Genomic DNA, 25,119 nt, shown 5'->3' on the forward strand with positions numbered 1-25,119 from the left:
AAATGTTGTCAAATTTTATTGCTATAGAAACTTTTGTCAAAATTTTATTTCTATAGAAAATTTTGTCAAAATTTTATTCCTATAGAAAATTATGTCAAATTTTATTTCTACAGAAAATTTTGGCAAAATTTTAGTTCTATAGAAAATGTTGTCAAAATTTTAATTCTATGGAACATTTTGTCAAAATTTTATTTCTATATAAAATTTTGTCAACATTTTATTTCTATAGAAAATTTTGTCAAAATTTTATTTCTATAGAAAGTTTTGTCAAAATTTTACTTCTATAGAAAATTTTGTCAAAATTTTATTTCTATAGAAAATTTTGTCCAAATTTTATTTTGTCAAATTTTATTTCTATAGAAAAAATTTTCAAACTTAATTATATACGTATTTAAACGGCCTTTTCTAGTTTGATATATACCACGTATGGACTACCTTGCAATTTAGAAGACGGCGTTAGGAAGTTTTAAGATACCTTATCATCGGCAAGTGTTACCGCAACCCAAGTATTTCGATTGTGGATGACAGTCTTCAGTAGAAGTTTCTACGCAATCCATGGTGGAGGGTACATAAGCTTCGGCCTGGCCGAACTTACGGCCGTATATACTTGTTTTAATGTAAGGAAGTCCAAAATTTTGTCAATTCGTGTGTTAGAGAAAAGTAGCTGCTAGCAGTAGACAAAACATCGATAGTTCTGTCTCTTGCAATCACATTCCTCTACTTTATTCACTTTGAAATGTATGAAAAAAAAAAATCAAAACCTAATGCAATTGAGAATTATTGATTTTGGAAGATATTCTTCTTTGCGATAGATGCCGGAGAGTGTATATATGATTCGGTGAGACCGTACATTCAGCCCTATATACCTGTTTGTATTTCTCCTCGGAATATATATTTTCCCATTTCAAGATATTGCATAATATTCAAAAGGCTTATCATTAAAAAGACTATAAATTTTATGAATCTGGGTAGGTCAAAATCTCATATCTCTCACATTCTATTGCCCCACTGTATAACGTCAATTTAGTATTTCAAACTACCCATGTATCACAACAGGTATGAATGAATGTGTGAACTTGTATTTGCTGTATAAATTCTTAATTTGTTTTTTTTTTCGTATTTTTTTATTATTATTTTGTTCTCGTGCTGTTTTAAACAGCTTTTTTACAATCGTTCAACAGAAAATAAGTTAACAACGTTCACAAAGCTCAGTTTGTTTAAAAATGTTAACCATTCAATGACGATCTCGGAATACGAAACTAACAAAACGATTGATGTTTATGATCTGCCAAATAAACGAAAATCTCAAATAAAACCGAAAAAAATTGAAACTTGAAATGAAAATATTTCACGTAAAAGTCAGTGTGTGAAGTAAAGGCCTATTGTATTTTCGAACAAAAAAAGTAACAAAAAAAAAAATATCGACGTAATTAATATTTTAAATTACTATCAAATTTTAATGAGAATATTGTGAAAACTTCCTCATCCAAAATAAAAGTGAAAAAGGTGAATGAAATCTCGACAATAATACGAGTAATAATAACAGAGAGTGTATCTCCCACCCACAAATCAAACAAAGTGTCACAATAAATTGTACACATGCTAATAATTTATATCATTTTTGTTTTTTTCTTATTTCCGAGAGTAAATAACAATTAAAAAGTGTTTGTCTAGCTGTATCCACAAATTAATTAACTTAATTAAAAAAAAAAACATGAATTGGAAGAACTTGCGACAATTGATGAATGCCGGTATTTGAATAAACTCAATCTAGCAGTGAACATGTTCTGTAAATATTAGATAGTACAAATGAAATTTGATTTTTTTTTTAAATTTTGGTTTCTACTTATAATCAAAATAGTCTAAGTTATGAAACAACCCGACTAGTAGCAAACCAGTCGCATTAGATTAAAAGTTTGATTAAATAAACGCAGAAATATTTACATTTAAATATCGCAAAACAAATAAACATTTGTCAAAGTGGTACACTCAAAAAAAGTGAACCCTCTATTTCACTAAAGCCAATTTAACCTAATTTTAGTTGATGGATTTATTATGTTTGGAGAAAGTTTCCTCTACTCTAATAATATTTGGCGTACATTAGTTAAATGAACTAAAAAACGGGAAAAATTATACACAAATGAATCAAAAAGATTTACTAAGTTTATACTTGTCACAAAATAGTTCTTTTTTTAATTTGTAAATAAATACTACAAACGCAACCATCTTGAACTACGTATATCCCTAAAGACCTTCATGCAATTTTTAATTCCAATTTTTTCCTTCAAACTAAAAAAATTTTCTTTAACAAGTGAAAAAAATTTAATTATGTCTAATACATTTTCTTGAATTTGTCGATAAATATTTACTTATTTTTGTGATATCAGCGTGATTTCAGTGTTCGTAATGCTGTTTAGTTAAAATTTTCTAACAATAATCTAACATTTTCTAAAAATAATCAAAAATTTCTAAAATCAAGCAAAATTTTTCTTCCTGGTGGGTTCACTGTTTTTTCAGTGTACATACAAAAATTTTCAAGAATTTAACTAATAGAAAAAATCTAAAACTAAGAGAATTAATTTTGCGGAATGTGGGAGTGGTGAAACGATCATCCATCTAACCGTCTTTCAATTTAAAGGATTTTGACTAATTAATTTAACAAGCTTAATATTCTATTGGTTAAACTACTACACTTAAAAAAAAAAGTTTACTTGAATGCAAATATTTTTACTTTCACAAGTATTTTGGTATTGATTACGAACCAATGATATTGTACCTTTAAAATAAAGACAAAAAAACTTTAAACCAAAGATGAAAAATCCTCAAAATATTTTTGAAGCTTTAATCCAAAGATTGAATATATCAGTTAATTTTAAAGATTATTTCTTTAAATCAAAAATATTTTTCTTTACTCTAAGGGAGCCACCGTGGTGCAATGGTTAGCATGCCCGCCTTGTATACACAAGGTCGTGGGTTCGATTCCTTCTTCGACCGAACACCAAAAAGTTTTTCAGCGGTGGATTATCCCACCTCAGTAATGCTGGTGACATTTCAAAGGTGAGGGTCTCGGCTATAAAAAGGAGGTCCCTTGTCATTGAGCTTAACATGGAATCGAGCAGCACTCAGTGACAAGAGAGAAGTTCACCAATGTGGTATCACAATGGACTGAATAGTCTAAGTGAGCCTGATATATCGGGCTGCCACCTAACCTAACCTAACTACTCTAAGGGAAGTTGCCGTACTTCAAAGGAAGGAATGCTTTAACGGAGGAATGCAAACTTCAAAAATGCTTGTCCTTTTAATTGGATTTTTTTTTATTTTAAAGATATTTGTTCTTAAACAGGTTGGCTGATAAGTCCCCGGTCTGACACATAGATGGCGTCGCTACACGGATGAAAAAGACTGTTTTTCATATGTTTGGCTATAAACATTATATGTTTGGAACACAAATTTTTAAACACAATATTTTTGAGTGCAAGCATATAATGTTCATAAACTAGCATAACATGTTTGGGACATATATGTTAATATGTTAGAACATATTATGTTTGGGACATAAAATGTTTGTAAATATAATATGCTTGGATGCAAACATATATTAATTTAGAAATAGCCTATAAACGTATATGTGTTTAGTAGCTTGGAGCGCTATTTAACAGGGAGCGATATTGAATTAAGTTGGTGGTTGTTGCTTGTTATTACAAAATTAACATTTTATTTTTCCTTGGGCAATTGATCAGCTACTTCTTTGATCCTTACAAACTGTGTGGTCCGCTGTTCGAATCCCCGTCCGGCAAAAGGTACAATTAAAATAAAAAAATCATACAATTGAATAATTTCTTCTACAATGTTTGTATTACAGAAAAAGGTGCTAAGAACTAAAAAATCTCGTGGAAGTGAGAAAGATGTGGGGGAATATACAATTGGGCAGAAACAAAATTTTGAGCATTCAGGTCGAAAACCTATGTTGTTAGCACCTATATTACCAGTTTATTTTCATAATTCATTATGATTGTAAATATATAAATAAATAAATAAAATTTTGAGCACAATATTGTTTGGGAGAATTTTTTTTTAAGCATATAATATTTTTGGGTGCAAAATGCTTCCAAACATATTATATGTTCACATAATAACATATTGTTTTTTTGGAAGACAACATTATTGAATTTGGATGCAAAAATACAAAATGTTTGGAACTTAGACTACCCAAACATATATTGTTTAGACCAATATGCTTTCAAACATATTATATATTGGAAGAGATCAAACATATAAATGTTTGGGCAATACCCAAAAATGTATATGCTTGAAGCAAAATATGTTTGGGAGTATATGTTACAGAAGCGATTTTTTGTGAGCGTGTAGTATTAAATGCATATTATTTTTATATAGTACCAACCTTCAAATGATTCGTGTAAAATTTGACGTCTGTAAGTCAATTAGTTTGTGAGATAGAGCGTCTTTTGTGAAGCAACTTTTGTTATTGTGAAAAAAAATGGAAAAAAAGGAATTTCGTGTTTTGATAAAATACTGTTTTCTGAAGGGGACAGAGGCCTTAAAGATATCAAAGGAACGTGTAGGTCATATCATTCATCAATATTAGGATATGCGGAAGCTCTGTGCAAAATGGGTGCCGCGCGAGCTCACATTTGACCAAAAACAACAACGTGTTGATGATTCTGAGCGGTGTTTGCAGCTGTTAACTCGTAATACACCCGAGTTTTTCCGTCGATATGTGACAATGAATGAAACATGGCTCCATCACTACAGTCCTGAGTCCAATCGACAGTCGGCTGAGTGTACAACGACCGGTGAATCGTCTCCGAAGCGTGGGAAGACTCAAAAGTCCGCTGGCAAAGTAATGGCCTCTGTTTTTTGTGATGCGCATGGAATAATTTTTATCGATTATCTTCAGACTATTATATGGCGTTATTGGAGCGTTTGAAGGTCGAAATCGTGGCAAAACGGCCCCATATGAAGAAGAAAAAAGTGTTGTTCCACCAAGACAACGCATCGTGCCACAAGTCATTGAGAACGATGGCAAAAATTAATTCATTCATTCATTCATGGGCTTCGAATTGCTTCCCCAACCTCCGTATTCTCCAGATCTGGCCCCCAGCGACTTTTTCTTGTTCTCAGACCTCAAAAATATGCTCGCAGGGAAAAAATTTGGCTGCAATGAAGAGGTGATCGCCGAAAGTGAGGCCTATTTTTAGGCAAAACCGAAGGAGTACTACCAAAATGGTATCAAAAAATTGGAAGGTCGTTATAATCGTTGTATCGCTCTTGACGGGAACTATGTTGAATAATAAAAACGAATTTTGACAAAAAAAATATGTTTTTCTTTGTTAGACCGGGGACTTATCAGCCTGTGGAGGTATATCCAAATATGATCCGGCGGAAACCAAATTATTAGAGAAACTTAAAAGAAAAAATATTTCCTTAATTCGAAATAAAACTCACGTCAATGACGCAACATCTTCATAATGAGTGATAGCCTATAATTGAAGCTCTTTATCGTTAATCCAAAAATTTTATGTTTCAATTAATTTAAAGATTATTTCTTTAAATTAAAAAAAAATAGTTCTGTGCATTAAGGAAAATTTACTTTAAAGACATACTACTTTAAAGGAAGGACGCAAATTGCAGGTTCAGTATCCAAAATTTAATGCGTGTTTTGTTTACAACGATTAGGAAATTTATTTAATCGCTTTATTTCAAAAAAATATTTCCTCGGTATTGTGTAAATGTTAAATCCTAAAATTTAGGCAGCATAATCATTCACAGATTAAAAATGCTCAAAAATAAAATCGAGGGTTTGCTAAAAAATCGATTAATACAAATTAACTTGCTTGTATATTTATTATTTTTATATTACTTGAATATTTCCTTATAAACCCTCTCTGATCTCGCACACAAACGAATCTCCCTACGCCAACTTCAAGAGGGCAAAAACCTCATTATCATTTTAATAACAATTACCAACTAATCAAATATGCAAATAGGACATAGCTTTCAAAACCGGTTGTGCTCATAATATTGCACAAATCTATCTGACATTACCCCCACATATTTCATATTGCATGTCATATATATTATTATTATTTTCCGTTATTTTCCAATAAATGGCGTTGTTTATCTGCATCACGAGATGTATTTTACATTTTTTCTTAGAACGCAAATATCACAATGGACTGAATAGTCAAAGGAGCCTGAAATAACGGGCTGCCACTATACCTATCCTATGGTCATTGTCAAGACCAACCGTCATATGCACTGTCACGTCTGCAGAAGAGCTAAAAGTTGCTTGAAATAGCGTTTGAAGATATTTGAATAAGGCTGGATATGATAGGAAGCTTGATGTAAACTCATGCTATCTCATAGAGTAGGTTAGGTTAAAGTGGCAGCCCGATTAAATTTCAGGCTCACTTAGACTATTCAGTCCATTGTGATAATCTCATAGAGTAAATTCCCATTTGCGAATGGCAAAAATGACCCATTGGTGACTCAACATGACATTAAGCAAAATCGAAACGAATTTTCTGTTCATAACTAAATTTGAACCAATATATCTAGAATTTTCCACATTTGTGGATATTGTTAGGAATTCCCGGTGCCAAATTTTAAAACGATCGACTAAGAATAATATGACCATATTAATCGGGAGATTTGTTGTAAATTAAGTAATTATATTATCACCCATATATGAAAATTTCCTAATTGAAATTGTTAAATATCAACTATGTATATTACAGATAATTTCGATAAAACTATTATTTATACGTATTTTACTCAGATTAACCTCATATATTAAATACTCTTCCCAAATTTCTCTAATACATTCTAGAGGTGTGCGCGTGACTGAAATTTCACTCACACTCACGCACATTCACGAAACAAAATGTTTATTCACGCACGCTCACGCACGATACGCTTTGTAGCCAATCCCACTCACGCACATTCACGAAATGAAAACCAGTACTCACGCACGCTCACGCACGAACTACTTTTACAGACTCACGTTCACGACAAATTCACGAACCTCACGACATTTTTCAAACGGAAATCTGCAAAGGTAACAAACTTCAAAAATATAATATAGTTCGAGAGCTAAATTAATTTCAGTTAAAATACGAATATGAATTAAATCTTAATTTTTTTCGTGAGCGTTATTTTGCAGAAATTTTATTCACGCACATTCACGAACCGATTTTATTTCTCACGCACGCTCACGCACGACATATTTAATTTAGTCCCATTCACGCACATTCACGAGACTTGCTTTGGATTTTTTTCACGACTCACGTGATTCTCGCGTGAATCACGCATGTCACGAGAATTTCGTGTCACGCGCACACCTCTAATACATTCCTTAGACATTAACAATTTACAATGCTATGGGATCCGTTTTAGATAGAGATTCCACTTATATATGCAACATTCGATATGCTTCCAATGTACACAAAAAAAAAAAAAAAAAAAAAAAAATGAATTTGGACATTTTTATAAATTTATGGTTTTTTCCATAAAAATTGTGTACACTTACATATATTGTTTTCGTAAATACTTGTTATGAAATTATGATTTTTTTAATAATATATAGGGTCGGTTTCATAAAATTAATGAAACTTTACTTAATATATCAAAACATACTGGGTTTCTCTTAGCGTCAGAGAGACCCAACATAGATTTACTCTCATATGTATACAATATAAGCATACCCGTATAATACGAGACAAAAAAAAAACGAAACATAACGTTTTGAAGGCAACACGTGTGTTTGATGTGCTTGAGTTTTTCAGCACAGTTTGAGTCGCCGTCACGATTCGAAGATTATTTATTGCTGTAAAAAATTGACGAAAAAACAATATTATCTGGAAGCGTTGGTGCTCATGTTTATAAATAACATAAAATATTAAAAAATTATGTTCTTTGCTGGCTAGACTTTAATGCGGGTGTTAATAAATGGGTTCATACATTTTGAACAATTATGCAGGCATTAAGAATCAGGAGGAAAAATCTAAAAGAAAAGTTACATGTAATGCATGACATTTTTAGTATATATTATGTAAAAGTACATATTTTTCAATGACAAAAATATGTACACTACATTTATAATATTAAAAATTCCATTCATATTATGTATACATTCGTAGTCAATGAAAACCTGTATTTTTATTTTATGAATTGTTTTCATATAATTTGTGAATCCCGTGTTTGGAAAATGTTTGTGAACAATATTCATAAAATAAATGTATTATTTTTTTGTGTGTAGGATATTATAGACTGCCGTTTGCTGTTCGAGTAGCTCAAGTAGATTTCTCGTGAAATAAGCTTAACAAATTTAATTGTCAAGCCATTAGAAAATCCATCATGAATTCCTAAATTTTACCTTTTACACTGAAAAAAAAACATGCCCCGTTCCAAAGATTTCGTCTTTACTTTAAAAAATTTGGTATTGATTCCGAGCCAAAGAAGCGGAGAATACAAGTAGAGATACTTTTAAGACACAATTCTCTTTTAAATTTGGGTTTTGTGTACTTGCTTCTAGGAAGCAAATTTTAATTTTTCGCTTCCTCAGCTTTTCTTCTTCATATGCTATCAAAGTCCTTTAAAAATGAGTTAACGACAACTTTATTTTCCACATTAAGACTCGACTTCCAGTAGAAATTATGCTATGTTTCAAGTAAAAAACTTCTTTAAAATAAAGTTTTGAAAAACATGTCCTATATTTGAACGATTTTTTGCTTTGTAGTTAAGATGCAAAAAGACAACAAATTTAAAGACAGTTTCATAAATTTTAAAGAATTTTTCTGAATTATTAAAGTCAAGTTGACCTTAGTCCAAACATTTTTTCTTTCATGTTATGATACCCATTTTTAATTAAAATCACTTAATTATAAGGACAATACGACTTCATTGAAAAGTTTTTCGACTTTTGGACAAGGAAAAAAACTTTATATTAGAGAAATGCGTCTTCTATGCTAAGCAAAATTTGAATTCGTATTTCAAAGACATGAAATCTTTGGCCTCACGACAATATTTTTTCAGTGTACCTACAATTACATTTTTTCACAGCTATAAAAATAGTAAATCTTTTAAAATAAATTGTAGGTACTTCAATTTACAACCGTATAAAATTTGACAAATCTGAGATAGATTAATTCTAAATTTAATATTCAGAACAAAAAGTGAAAAAAGTGGATTGGTATAATCAGTTATACTAAGATATTTGGATTAAATTTTAATTAGTTGATTTTAGTAAATATATTCCCAATATGAAAAAATGTTTCTTATTTTAATTATTTTTTGCTTGTTTTTTAGTAACATGGACTAAAAATGATAAAAAATGTATGCAAATTAAGTGCACAATTTTACTAAATTCGAAAATAGTTTATATCTTACTAAAATGCGTAAATTTTATTTAAATTGTACCTCTCTTGAACTTCGTATGGCGCTAAACACATTTTTTATCAATTTTAACTACATTTTCTCTTTTCAATATAAACAACAGAAATTTTTTTTTATTTAACTTAGTAAAATATTTTAGTTCATTTTTTTCCTGGTGTGTTCACTTTTTTTTGCCATAAATAGATTTGTTGTCAATGATTTGTATTATCTACACACAAAAAAATAAAATATGAATTTGTACATAAATGTGTACATTTTTGAAAATTTATGGACTCTTTCATGAAATAGATGTATTTTTTTATATTCGTAAATACTTGTTATTAAATTAAGCAATTTTTAATAATGCGCATGGATTCTTCCATAAAATTAATGAAATTTTACATAATATATCCAGAAATACCGGTTTTCTCTTAGCATGAGAGAGCCACAACATAGAGTTACTCTCATATGTATACAATACAAGCATACAATACAAGACAAAAACCAAACATAAGGCAACACGTGGCTTTGCTGTGTTTGGTTTTTTCAGTGCAGTTTGAGTCGCCGTCGCGATTCAAAGATTATTTATTGCTGAAAAAGGTTGACGAAATAAAACAATTTTATTAATTAACTGGAAGCATTGGTGGTCATATTTATAACTAATAAAAAATATTATAAAATGTTTTTTACTCGCAGGACTTTAATGCGGTTTTTAATAAATGAGTTCATACATTTTGACCAATTAAGAATTAGGGGAAAATCGAAAAGAAAAAAGAAAAGAAGAGATATATTTAATGCATTAATATATATTATGTAAAAATACATATTATTCAATGTCGAAAATTATGTATACTTCATTTATAATATTACAAATTTCATTAATATTATGTATACATTCGTAGTCAATGGAAACCTGTATTTTTTAATTTATGAACTTTTTTCATACAATTTATGAATTCCGTGTTTGGAAAATTTTTGGGAACACTATTCATAAAATAAATGAATTCTTTTTTTGTGTGTATTAACATATTAAGTATAGAAAAAAGAAATGCACTTTGTAATCATAAACTTGTGCTACCTTCAGATCCAAATAGATAAGATATGCACTTGTATTACGGAGCGTATCATTGAAACGTCATATACAAGGTAGCTGACACAAAATATTGTTAATTCAAACGACCCTTAAATCATTCAAAAAACGAATTGCATGCACGTTTGCCACGTTGGTAGAATACTATCAAAACTGGTAGATTTTTTACTGTTTGGTAGATTTGTAGAATTCTTGACTCGGTAGTATACTATCAAAACTGGTAGATTTTTTACTGTTTGGTAGATTTGTAGAATTATTGACTAGGTAGTAGATTTGTCAAAATATTCCCCTTCAATGATGAGGATCTTTAATTAAACACAAAAATATAATACATTTATTTTATGAATATTGTTCACAAAAATTTTCCAAACACGGGATTCATAAATTATATGAAAACAATTCATAAAATAAAAAATACAGGTTTTCATTGACTACGAATGTATACATAATATGAATGGAATTTTTAATATTATAAATGTAGTGTACATATTTTCATTGAAAAATATGTACTTTTACATAATATATACTAAAAATGTCATGCATTACATGTAACTTTTCTTTTAGATTTTTCCTCCTGATTCTTAATGCCTGCATAATTGTTCAAAATGTATGAACCCATTTATTAACACCCGCATTAAAATCCAGCCAGCGAAGCACATAATTTTATAATATTTTATATTATTTATAAACATGAGCACCAATGCTTCCAGTTAATATTGTTTTTCGAATCGCGACGGCGACTCACCGTTTTCGGCACACCTCTTTATAATCCTAAAATACTTCTAGATTTACAATTTCAAGCAAATTGCATAAAAGCTACGGTTTCTATAATCCCAAATGATAAAATGATTTTTTGCACACCTATTTATAGCCCTGAAAATCTCTAGATTTTCAATTTAAGGCGAACTAAACAACAACTATGGTTTCTACAAGCCCAAAAGGTAAAATCGGGAGATTGGTTGATATGGGGGCTATACTAAATACACTCCATTTTCGGCACACGTATTTGTCATCCTACAATACCTCTAGATTTCCAATTTCACACAAATTGGATAAAAATTGCGGTTTTTATAAGCTCAATTAGTAAAATCTGGAGATCGGTCTATATGGGGGCTATATGGAAAACATGGACCTATACTCATCATTTTCAGCATACCTTTTTATGGTCCTAAAATACCTCTAGATTTGCAATTTCAGGCATATTGGATAAAAACTACGGTTTCTATAAGCCCAAGACCTCAAATCGGGAGATCGGTCTATATGGGGGCTATACCAAAACATGGACCGGTACTCATCATTTTTGGCACACCTCTTTGTGGTTCTAAAATATCTTTAGATTTCCAATTTCAGGCAAATTCGATAAAAACTACGGATTCTATAAGTCCAAGAAGTAAAATCAGGAGATCGGTCTATATGGGGACTATACCAAAACATGGACCGATACTCACCATTTTTGGCACACCTCTTTATGGTCCTACATTACCTCTAGATTTCCAATTTCAGGCATATTAGATAAAAACGACGGTTTCTATAAGCCCTAGACCTCAAATCGGGAGGTCGGTTTATATGGAGACTATACCAAAACCTGGATCAATATAGCCCATCTTCGAACTTGACCTGATTGCAGACAGAAGATGAGTTTGTGCAAAATTTCAGCACCATTACTTCATTATTGAAGACTTTAGCGTGATTACAACAGACAGACAGACAGACGGACAATGTTATATCGTCTTAGAATTTCTCCCTTATCAAGCATATATATATACTTTATATATTCGGAAATCAATATTTCCATGTCTTACAAACGGAATGACAAACTTATTATACCCCCGTCGCCATTCTATGGTGGTAGGTATAAAAAAAAACCGTATATAAGGCTCACAATCAATACTAAAATCCATAAGAGAAGGCCAAAATCTAGTAAGCAATTTTTTAATCCATGTAGTTATGATTCAGCCTGGATGAACTTTCGGCCGTATATACTTGTTTTCCTTTTTTTGTTTTGTATTTTTTTTTTTGTTTTCAAAAGTGCTCCCAGTTGCTGAAAATAAAACCTTCTTGGAATTTGCTATTATCTTTTATTATTCTTATAAAATTTTATATATTTTTCGAAGAGCTTAAAATAATATATACTTAAAAATCCTCCCTTGAACTCACGAATCAGATAATTTATCTCTAAAAAAAACACTTAAGATTCTATTACATTTAAACAGCGCATACAAATATGATGTGTTATAATTGTGTTCAATTGATTTAATTTTCACGTGAGTCAATATACTTAACATATTATATGAGCCATACAGATATTATTATATTTTGGAACAGTTAGCTATTTATTACGTACCACACAGGCAATCATTTAAAACGCTATACTAATAATTAGGTACTTAATCGCAAAACAAAATTTTGACAAGACAAAATATTTGTTCAGTTTAAACTTCACCGTAATATCAATCTACCTCACTCTCTGCCATTCAAGCCAATTGGCGTTAATAAAATCTTTATTTGCTGGTAAAAACAAATGACGGACAGGTAATCGACCAGCAATTCAGTTCTCGCTTTACTGCCATTGTAGACGCAAGTGGCATAGGAACCGATACGGACAAGGCAACCTATTAACCCAAAAAAGTATTTGCAGTAACACAATAAACGTGTAAGAATTCAATTCTACAAAAACTCATTTGGATAAAATTTTGGAATTGTGAATAATATTACGATAATTGAGAATACGTTATTTGAACACAGATGTATTGATTTCCCAAACTTAATAATCATGACAAACGATTAATTTTTACGGCGTATTTATAGTGAATGGGATATATATAATTCAATATGATATTTAAATTCGTCTGTAGATTTTGTGTGTTTCATATACAACTATTTTGAAAAGTGGAACAGATTTTTTAATAAATGCATCAATAATGAATGGTTACATGGTCAAAAGTGTGAATATCAGCCGATGCAGATATTTTGCAGGTCCTAGAGGTATCATAATGCTTTAGTTCGTTTAATAAATGGTCGTAAATGGATTTAAGTATACAACCATATATTTTCGAAATCGCGCGATGCTTATACTATCTATACAGATATTTTACATATTTTGGGTATATCATTGGGTATCACCCTGTTCCAAGTTTGCATGAGAACAATGTTACCGTTGTGTCGCTTTAGTGGCAAATTCGCAACATTTTAGTTGTACCACTAAATTACATACTGAATAGAATTGACGGAAACACGAGCCATCAAAGTATAATAGCTCCCCTATTATATGAAATGGTGGATGCCGCAACAATCCATGATCGTATACTTGTGACCATAGCAGTCGAGTATAACATTCCGACGCCAGTACGATGGTCCTGGGAGAATGAAAACCCAGAACAGATACCAAAGAGAAATAACTGCTACACTGATGGAGAGAAGATAAATGGTTCTGGTTCGATCGCGTAAGACATTTGGAGAAGTGAGCTTAGAGAACACAAAGCCAATAGAGCATCGCGGGGACAGTTGCCACTGGAGCCAAAAATAACCTACCAACATTTGGAGAAAATTTTACCAACAAACTACGATTATATTCTTTGTCAAAATTTTATTTCAATAGATAATTTATTTCTATAGAAAATTTTGTCAACATTTTGTTTCTATAGAAAATTTTTTCAAAATTTTATTTCTATAGAAAATTTTGCCAAATTTTATTTCTATAGAAAATTTTGACAAAATTTTATTTCTATAGAAAATTTTGTCAAAATTTTATTTCTATAGAAAATTTTGTCAAAATTTTATTTCTATAGAAAATTTTGTCAAAATTTTATTTCTATAGAAAATTTTGTCAAAATTTTATTTCTATAGGAAATTTTCTCAAAATTTTATTTCTATAGAAAATTTTCTCAAAATTTTATTTCTATAGAAAATTTTTCAAAATTTTATTATTGAAAATTCTTTTAAAATTTTAATCCTATAGAAAATGTTGTCAAAATTTCATTCCGATAGAAAAATTTGTCAAAATTTTATTTCTCTAGAAAATTTTGTCAAAATTTTATTTGAATAGAAATTTTTTCAAAATTTTATTATTATAGAAAATTCTTTTAAAATTTTATTCCTATAGAAAATGTTGTCAAAATTTTATTACCATAGAAAATTTTGTCAAAATTTTATTACTATAGAAAATGTTGTCAAAATTTTATTACTATAGAAAATTTTGTCAAAATTGTATTCCTATAGAAAATTTTGTCAAAATTTCATTCCTATAGAAAATTTTATCAAAATTTTATTTCTATAGAAAATTATGTCAACATTTTATTTCTATAGATTTTTTTTTTAATTTTATTTCTATAGAAAATTTTGTCAACATTTTATTCCTATAGAAAATTTTGTAAAAATTTCATTTCTATAGAAAATTTTGACAAAATTTTATTTCTATAGAAAATTTTGTCAAAATTTCATTTCTATAGAAAATTTTGACAAAATTTTATTTCTATAGAAAATTTTGTCAAAATTTTATTCGTATAGAAAATTTTGGCAACATTTTATTTCTATAAAAAATTTTGTCAAAATTTCATTTCTATAGAAAATTTTCTCAAAATTTTATTTCTATAGAAAATTTTGTCAAAATTTCATTTCTATAGAAAATTTTGACAAAATTTTATTTCTATAGAAAATTTTGTCAAAATTTTATTCGTATAGAAAATTTTGGCAACATTTTATTTCTATAAAAAATTTTGTCAAAATTTTATTTCTATAGAAAATTTTCTCAAAATTTTATTTCTATAGAAAATTTTGTCAAAATTTTATTTCTATAGAAAATGTTGTCAAAATTTTTATTTCTATAGACAATCTTGTCAAAATTTTATTCTTATAGAAAATTTTGTCAAAATTTCATTTCAATAGAACATTTTGACAAAATTTTATTTCTATAGAAAATTTTGTCAAAATTTTATTTCTATAGAAAATTTAGTCAAAATTTTATTTCTATAGAAAATTTTCAAAATTTTATTTCTATAGAAAATTTTATAAAAATTTAATTTCTATACAAAATTTTGTCAAAATTTTATATCTATAGAAAATTTTAACAAAATTTTAGTTCTCTAGAAAATTTTGTCAAAATTTTATTTCTATAGAAAATTTTGTCAAAATTGTATTTCTCTAGAATGTGTTAAATGGCTCATAAAAAAACGAGGTCAGATAACGTGAACATTTTTACAGATAGTCAGAGGGCAATGAAGGGATTAGTAGACATTACGGTTCGATCGCATAAGACATTTGGAGAAGTGAGCTTAGAGAACACAAAGCCAATAGAGCATCGCGGGGACAGTTGCCACTCGAGCCAAAAATAACCTATCAATATTTGGAGAAAATTTTACCAACAAACTACGATTATATTCTTTGTCAATGTTTTATTTCTATAGACAATTTTGTCAAAATCTCATTTCTATAGAAACTTTCGTCAAAATTTTATTTCTATTGAAAATGTAGTCAAAATCTTATTTCTATAGAACATTTTGTCAAAATTTTGCCAAATTTTATTTCTATAGAAAATTTTGCCAAAATTTTATTACAATCGAAAATTTTGTCAAAATTTCATTTCTATAAAAAATTTTGTCAAAATTTTATTCCTGTAGAAAATTTTGTCAAAATTTTATTTCTATAGAAAATTTTGTCAAAATTTTATTTCTATAGAAAATTTTATTTCTATAGAAAGTTTTGTCAAAATTTTATTTCTATAGAAAATTTTGTCAAAATTTTATTTTTATACAAAATTTTGTCAAAATTTTATTTGAATAGAAAATTTTTTCAAAATTTTATTATTATAGAAAATTCTTTTAAAATTTTAATCCCATAGAAAATGTTGTCAAAATTTCATTCCTATAGAAAACTTTGTCAAAATTTTATTTGAATAGAAAATTTTGTCAAAATTTTATTCGAATAGAAAATATTGTCCAAATTTAATTTCTATAGAAAATTTTGTCAAAATTTTATTTGGAAAGAAAATGTTGTCAAAATTTTATTCCTATAGAAAATATTGTCCAAATTTTATTTGTATAGAAAATATTGTGAACATTTTATTCCTACAGAAAATTTTGTCAAAATTTTATTTGTATAAAAAATTTTGAGATTTTTTTTTTTTGAATATAAAATTTTGTCAAAATTTTATTTCTATAGACAATTTTGTCAAAATTTTATTTCTATAAAAAATGTTGTCAACATTTTATTTCTATAGAAAATTTTGTCAAAATTTTATTTATATAGAAAATTTTGTCAAAATTTTATTTATATAGAAAATTTTGTCAAAATTTTATTTATATAGAAAATTTTGTCAAAATTTTATTTATATAGAAAATTTTGTCAAAATTTTATTTATATAGAAAATTTTGTCAAAATTTTATTTCTATAGAAAATTTTGTCAAAATTTTATTTCTATAGACAATTTTGTCAAAATTGTATTCCTATAGAACATTTTGTCAAAATTTTATTTCTATAGAAAATTTTGTCAAAATTTTATTTCTATAGAAAATTTTGTCAAAATGTTATTTCTATACAAAATTTTGTAAAAAATGTATTCCTATAGAAAATTTTGTCCAAATTTTATTCTTATAGAAAATTTTATCAAAATTTTATTTCTATAGAAATTTTGTCAAAATTTTATTTCTATAGGAAATTTTATCAAAATTTTATTTCTCTAGAAAATTTCGTCAAAATTTTATTTCTATAGAAAATTTTGTCAAAATTTTATTCAATTGCCTGTTTCGGTATCAGGCTAACATGTAATATAATTTCTATAGACAATTTAGTCAAAATGTTATTTCTCTAGAAAATTTGGTCAAATTTTTATTTCTATAGAAAATTTTGTCAAAACTTTTTTCCTATAGAAAATTTTGCCAAAATTTTATTTGTATAGAAAATTTTGTCAAATTTTTATTTGTATAGAACATTTTGTCAAAATGTTATTCCTATAGAAAATGTTGTCAAAATTTTATTACTATAGAACATTTTTTTAAAATTTTATTACTAAAGAAAATTTTGTCAAAATTGTATTACTATTGAAAATTTTGTCAAAATTATATTTTTTTAAATATTTTGCTATAGAAAAATTGCTAAGAAAAATGAAAATCATTTTTGTTTTTGGTAAAAATTGTGCCACCTTTACTTCGAACTTTAAGAAAAAGTACATTGGCTCCGAGCCAAATATGCTGCTCTTAAAAATAAAGACATCTAGCTAATTAGCTTTAAATTTAGGCTTTATAAAATTATGATGTATCGCCCGATTTTCTAAAATTATTTATTAACCGATTTTACTCACATTTAACACAAGGTAACCTTCTGAGGTATCAACCAAACCTGCAAACTATCGTTCAAATCGGTTAAGATTTAGTTATAACTCTCATATATATGTATACCGATCTAACTCAAACTTAGTGCAAGATAATCTTTTGTAATATCAACCAAAACTGAAAAATAACATTTAAATAGGTTCAAATTTAGATATACTCCCATATACATATATGTATCGACCGATTTTCCAAAATTTGGCCATATTTATTAATTAATGTTACTCAAATTTCATTGAGATGTATTATCCAATCTTATTCAGACTTACTCTTACATAAACATATTGTCCGATTTCACAAATTGGGATACATTTCCTCTTTTTTAATAATGGACTCAATATTGGTGGCATACTAACTCAGTAGGTGTAAAATCAAGTTTAGCTCCTGATATCAGTTATTTCTGTTCAGATTGAGATAAAGCTCCCCATAATTTTCTTACATATGGAAATACGGTTTAACCCGTATTAATACCCCACAAATATTTATGTTTACTAATTCAGTACGAGTTGTTTAGGGTTTTCTACTTTACCCATTTGTTTCTTTATGGAATTTGTTATAAGATCATCAATATACACCATTCGTCCAAATAAAGCGAGACATTAAACGCCTAATTTCTGAAAATTCACTTTCATTTTAGTCTGTCTTCATTTTATGAATATCTGTAAAAGAAATTTGTGCCATTGAAAAAATTTAGATTAAGACAATCTCCTATTGTCAATAGATAGCTATCACTGATAAGCTCAAAATAATGATAGACAGTCCTTAACTACCAAATTCAACTCTATAGAGGTTCTTTAGAAAATGTGTATACTTTGAATTTGAAGATTTATATAAATTATATTATAAAAAATAAATATATAACGAATACTATCATATATGGAGTACATATGAAAAAAAAAACTTTAATGAATTTAAGACAATTTCTAAAAAATACAACATACATAAGGGTAACATATTTAAATAGTACAAACTATTTTAGGAATATTAACAAAAACAAACAACTTTTTTAATATATATCTCAAATTTACATTTATTTTTTCTATAGAATATGGATGAACCTAAGAAGGGTGAACTGAATAAAGCATTTTCCAATGATGAGGTAAAAATACAAATTACATAATACTTGGTAAATAATATATAAAAACCCATTGCATATTTATTCTTTACAGGCCATTGAAAATGGTATCGAAACACATAAGACTGACTTCCAAATGGAAGATTTTAATGATACTAAGAAATCCAATAATTTAGTACTTACTATAAAGAGAAGTCTGATATGGGTGGTTCATATATTGGTTGGAGCATATTTTGGTTATGCCACACATTACTATATTAGAGAATGTAAGTATTCAGATAATATCCCTTAAGAAATCATTTTTATATCCACCACCATAGAATGGTGATGGGGGCATAATAAGTTTGTCATTCCATTTGTAACACACCGAAATATCGATTTCCGACTATATAAAGTATATATATTTTTGATCAGGGAGAACCTCTAAGAAAATATAAACACGATATACGTCTGTCTATCCGTTTGTCTGTTGTAATCAAGCGAAAGCTTTCAATAATGACGCTATCGTCCTGCAATTTGGCACAGACTCGTTTTTTGTTTGCAGCCAGGTCAGGTTCGAAGATGGGCTATATTGGTCCAGGTTTTGATAGCCCCCATATAAACCGACCCCCGATTTGGGGTCTTGGGCTTGTAAAAACCGTATTTTCAATCCGATTTGCCTGAACTTTGAAATGTAGGTATTTTAGAACGGTCCATTTTTTGGTATATCCCCCATATAGACCGATCTCCCAATTTAACTCCAGAAGCTTATATAAACCGTAGTTTTTTTCCGATTTGCCTGAAATTGTAACGCATTTAGTTTTTTTTCGGCCCATTTGGCAAGGCCTCCATATAGATCGTTTTCACTTCTTGATGGTATAGAAAACGCACTGATCATGAAAATTGCTTGAAACTGAAAGTAAAAGTTCCAGATTGAACTGGAACTTCTAATCATTTGAATAATGGGGTTAAAAATCTACAGATTTTTGATTTCATCCCAAGGCGTCATTTCATCATTTTCTTGCACACTTACACGAGATGTTTATAATTCCTCTAAAACTCAAACAAAAATGGTTGTTGTAAATACAGAATCTGATCTAGTCTTCATAGGTAGAATCTTTAAATTTATCTTCGGAAAGCGTACTGGTTGAATCTGCTTAGTTGATCTGCTTAGGAGAATATCTGTTATCAGATACCGAACCGAACTTACTGCTGTATATTCCTGTTTGTTTTTATTTTGTACACATATCGGGAGAGTTTATAGGATTGCTTACTAATAGTCTTGCTAATATTGATTTATGATTACAATAACCTCGCAAATAAATGAGCATCTGATTAGTATTATTGGGTAATTGCCCATAAAATTCAGCTAATAAATTGAAAATATATACAACGGAGAACACCATATTTCTGAAGGATCAGAAAAAAAACTCTGTTTTATAGAAACTCAAGAAATAGAATTGAAATATCTTTTTGGGGATATATCAAACAATAGGCCGATAAAGCCCATAGACACACATACATCTCTTTGTGTTCCGAGTTCCGAATTTCTAGGGCATCGGAAATTTTTCCAAGCTGAGAAAAGTGAAAATTAGGGCTTGGACCCTTGCTTCCATTTCTACTCCACATGGTTCATTGTAATACAGTGGGTCCTACTTTTTTATACCCTCCACCATAGGATGGGGGGTATAGAAACATTGTCATTCCGTTTGTAATACATGGAAATATTGCTCTAAGACCCCATAAAGTATATATATTCTGTGTCGTGGTGAAATTCTGAGTCGATCTGAGCATGTCCGTCCGTCTGTTGAAATCACGTTAACTTCCGAACGAAACAAGCTATCGACTTGAAACTTGGCACAAATAATTGTTATTGATGTCGGTCGGATGGTATTGCAAATGGGCCATATCGGTCCACTTTTACGTATAGCCCCCATATAAACGGACCCCCAAATTTGGCTTGCGAATCCTTTAAGAGAAGCTAATTTCATCCGATCCGGCTGAAATTTGGTACATGGTGTTAGTATATGGGCTCTAACAACCATGCAAAAATTGGTCAACATCGGTGCATAATTATATATAGCCCCCATATAAACCGATCCCCCGATTTGGCTTGCGGAGCCTCTAAGAGAAGCAAATTTCATCCGATCAGGCTGAAATTTGGTACATGATGTAAGTCTCTAATGACCATGCAAAAATTGGTCAACATCGGTCCATAATTATATACAGCCGTCATATAAACCGATCACCAGACTGACCTCCGGAGCCTCTTGGAAGACTAAAATTCATCTGATTCAGTTCCATATTTGGTACGTGGTGTTAATATATGGCCTCAAACACCCATGCAAAAATTGGTCGAAATCGGTCCATAATTATATAGGCCCCATATAAACCGATCCCAAAATTTGACCTCCGGAGCCCTTGGAAGAGCAAAATTCATCCGATTCGGTTGAAATTTGGTACGTGATGTTAGTATATTATATCCAACGACCATGCAGGAATTGGTTCATATTAGTCCATAATTATATATAGCTCCCATATAATCCGATCCCCAGATTTGACCTCCGGTGCCTTATGGAGAAGCAAAATTCATCCGATCTGGTTGAAATTTGGTACGTGGTGGTAGTATATGATATTTAACAACCATACCAAAAGTGGTCCCAATCAGTCCATAATCATATATAGCCCCCATATAAACCGATCCCCAGATTTGACCTCCGGAGCCCCTTGGAAGAACAAAATTCATCCGATTCGGTTGAAATTTGGCATGGTTCTTAGAGACCATATACCAACACCATGTACCCAATTTCAGCCGGATCGGACGAAATTTGCTTCTCTTAGAGGCTCCGTAAGCCAAATCGGGGGATCGGTTTATATGGGGGCTATATATAATTATGGACCGATGTGGACCAATTTTTGCATGGTTGTTAGAGACCATATACTAACACCATGTACCAAATTTCCGGATCGGATGAAATTTGCTTCTCTTAGAGCAATCGCAGGCCAAATCTGGGGGTCCGTTTATATGGGGGCTATACGTAAAAGTGGACCAATATGGCCCATTTGCAATACCATCCGACATACATCAATAACAACTACTTGTACCAAGTTTCAAGTCGATAGTTTGTTTCGTTCGGAAGTTAGCGTGATATCAACAGACGGACGGACATGCTCAGATCGACTCAGAATTTTACCACGACCCAGAATATATATATTTACTTTATGGGGTCTTAAAACAATATTTCGATGTGTTACAAACGGAATGACAAAGTTAATATACCCCCATCCTATGGTGGAGGGTATAAAAATTGCAGAGATCAAAAACGGTAAGGGCGCGGTTACAAAGGGATTGAAAAACATTTTATACCTGTAGGAGGGAAACAATTTTAAAAATGTTTTAAAATGTTTTTTATTTCCAATTTAAAAATGAATATGAAAAATCCTCTGTTCCAGATAATAACCATAATTGCGATAGCAATCCCTGGCCAAACGATGAAATCCATTGTGCACTGAGGTTTTGTAATGGCTATGGATTCCTCATACTCTTCGTCGGTTTCATCTATTTCGGTTTAATATACTATTATATAATTAAACCAAATTTTGGAAGAAAGTTCCATAGGAACTATATGGTTCCATTTGACAAATGGTGGATGACTTTCAGTCGACAAAGGTAATAAATAACCATTTATTTTGTTTGCAGCGTATAAATAATCTTTTAATTTCAATTTCAGAACGATAACAATAATTCAATTCGCTATCCTGCTAATAGCTTTGGCGGTATTTTTATACTTTGAGACGAAAGATCAACCCCAGAAATTGACATCATTAGTTGCTCCTATGGTCTTCATATTATGTGGTTATATATTCTCCACCGATCGTTCCGCTATAAAATGGCGTATTGTTGTCACTGGAATTACATGTCAATTCATATTGGGTGTCCTTTGTATACGTTGGAGCGTGGGACGTAGTATATTCGAATGTGTTGGCAATAAGACTGCAACATTTTTAGCTTTTGCAGATGAGGGCAGTCGTTTTGTCTATGGTGATACTATCATAGATCAAGGAGTATTCGCCTTTGCCATTTTATCCGTGATATTCTTCTTTAGTTTTTTCATTTCGATTCTATACTACTTGGGTGCCATGCAATGGATTGTTATGAAGCTTGGCTGGATTCTAGCACAAATCCTGGATACAACCGTATGCGAAAGTGTAACAGCAGCTGCAAATATTTTCTTGGGCATGTCAGAGAGTCCTATGTTGATAAGGCCTTATATCAAAGTTTTAACAGCCAGTGAAATCCACTCAATTATGGTTTCAGGATTTGCCACAGTTTCGGGTACTGTTTTGGCAGCATATCTAAGTTTTGGTGCTTCGCCGGCTCATTTGATAACATCAAGTGTGATGGCTGCCCCAGCAACATTGGCCATATCGAAATTGTATATGCCAGAGACAGAAGAAAGTAAAACATCGGCCGATAATATACAACTGGAAGAAACGTAAATAGCAGCCTTCAAGCTCCTAAAGTTCGAGGGAAATCTAACCAGCGATTTTGTGCTTTAATTCCAGGGAGGACTCTTCAATTTTAGATGCTGCCTCAAATGGAGCTAACAGTGCTATACCCATTGTCTTGGGTATTAGTGCCAATATCATAGCTTTTGTAGCATTCATAGCATTTCTTAATGCTATGGTCAGTTGGTTTGGAGGTTTAGTGGGTCTGGAATACATTGACTTTGAATGGCTATTCTCGAAATTGTTTATACCTTTGGCATGGGCAATGGGTGTTCCATGGGACGATTGTAATGACATTGCCAAAGTTGTTGCCACTAAGACGATAATCAACGAATTTGTGGCATATGAGCGTTTAGGCGAATTAATTAAAAATAATGTGATAAGTGTAAGTTTATTCATAAAAAATTTCGTCATGTGTTCCTTTGGCATTTCCCTTTTCTAATTTCATTCTTTACAGGCCCGCAGTGCCGGTATAGCAACATTTGCCATATGTGGTTTTGCAAATCCCAGTTCTTTGGGTATATTAATTGGTTCCTTGGGTGCTATGGCTCCAAATCGACGAGGCCTTATTACTTCTGTAGCTTTTCGGGCATTCATTGTGGGCAGCATAGTTTGTTTCGTTTCAGCAAGTTTTGCAGGTACATCACAAAAAAATAGCCTCCAGTTCCATATTCCATTCCATCTAATTTCCTTTCATTCTATTACAGGAATTCTAATGCAAGAGGCAGAAGAAAGTCGAAATTATGAGAAATTCATAAAAACAATGATGAGGAAAAATTTCACCATAGCCTTAGTTGAAGGTCAATAGACAGCTGTAATATTTCGTCCATTCTTGCCTAATATTTTGGGTTAATTGATCTGTTATCATTCCTTAATTTTATGATAATACAATACATTTAGATTTCTGTACATATCTATGTATATAAATAATTTATTTGTACAATTTAATTATAGTTAATTATTCATAAAAGTATTATTAATTGTGTTTTATACAATGTAATAAATTGTTCGTCTTTATAATAAAACGTATCAAAAATTTTAATTATTGGTCTTCGTTATTATACGTATTACAAGTATATATGGCCGTAAGTTCGGCCATCATGGATTGCGTAGAAACTTCTTCTAAACACTGCCATCCAGAATCGAATTACTTAAGTTGCGGTAACGCTTGCCGATGGCAAGGTATCTTAAAACCTCCTAACACCATCTTCTAAATTGTATGTAAGTCCATACGTGGTATATATTAAATCAAAAAAGATCGATCCAATACGTATATAATTCAGTTTGACAAAGTAGACATAAAATTTTGACAAAATTTTCTACAGAAAAAAATTTTAACAAAATTTTCTATAAAAATAAAATTTTCACAAAATTTTCTATAGAAATAAAAATTTTGACAAAATTTTCTATAGAAAGAAAATTTTGACAAAAATTTCTACAGAAATAAAATTCTAACAAAATTTTGTATAGAAATAAACTTTTGACAAAATTTTCTATAGAAATAAAATCTTGGTAGATTATTTTTGGCTCGAGTGGCAACCGAATTATGAACCGAATAAAATTTGAACAAAATTTTCTATAGAAATAAAATTTTGACAAAATTTTCTATAGAAATAAAATTTTGACAATGATGACAATTTTATTAGGAACCGAATAAAATTTTAACAAAATTTTCTCTAGAAATAAAATTTTGACAAAATTTTCTATAGAAATAAAATTTTGGTAGATTAATTTTGGCTCTAGTGGCAACC

The 25,119-nt window shown here is 30.0% G+C and overlaps 2 protein-coding genes across 5 annotated transcripts in view; one reads left to right on the forward strand and one right to left on the reverse strand.

Moving 5' to 3' along the window:
* Positions 1-25,119, reverse strand: part of LOC142238166 (uncharacterized) — a 370,552-nt gene that overhangs the window by 320,620 nt on the left and 24,813 nt on the right. The gene's annotated exons all lie outside the window — the stretch shown is intronic.
* CNT2 (Concentrative nucleoside transporter 2) lies at positions 1,209-24,410 on the forward strand. 3 transcript variants are annotated; one of them, XM_075310506.1, is made up of 8 exons: positions 1,209-1,506; positions 18,851-18,904; positions 18,975-19,146; positions 22,313-22,529; positions 22,591-23,355; positions 23,426-23,753; positions 23,826-24,006; positions 24,076-24,410. In XM_075310506.1, exons 2-8 carry the CDS (start codon positions 18,854-18,856, stop codon positions 24,174-24,176), a joined length of 1,815 nt encoding a protein of 604 aa, XP_075166621.1. In that variant the 5' UTR covers positions 1,209-1,506; positions 18,851-18,853; the 3' UTR covers positions 24,177-24,410. The 3 variants fall into 3 exon arrangements, with proteins under 3 accessions (XP_075166621.1, XP_075166622.1, XP_075166620.1); XM_075310507.1 differs by lacking the exon at positions 1,209-1,506 and adding an exon at positions 1,770-1,789; XM_075310505.1 differs by lacking the exon at positions 1,209-1,506 and adding an exon at positions 13,020-13,136.

Source organism: Haematobia irritans, chromosome 5, assembly GCF_050003625.1.
Source record: "Haematobia irritans isolate KBUSLIRL chromosome 5, ASM5000362v1, whole genome shotgun sequence".
Lineage (NCBI taxonomy): Eukaryota > Metazoa > Arthropoda > Insecta > Diptera > Muscidae > Haematobia > Haematobia irritans.

Bases quoted from the DNA above. Each gene is read 5' to 3' on its own strand.
- CNT2 (XM_075310506.1), top strand. From the start codon at position 18,854: ATGGATGAACCTAAGAAGGGTGAACTGAATAAAGCATTTTCCAATGAT. The intron at 19,147-22,312 runs GTAAGTATTCAG...CCTCTGTTCCAG, and splicing joins ACATTACTATATTAGAGAAT to ATAATAACCATAATTGCGAT. The intron at 23,356-23,425 runs GTAAATAGCAGC...CTTTAATTCCAG, and splicing joins AATATACAACTGGAAGAAAC to GGAGGACTCTTCAATTTTAG.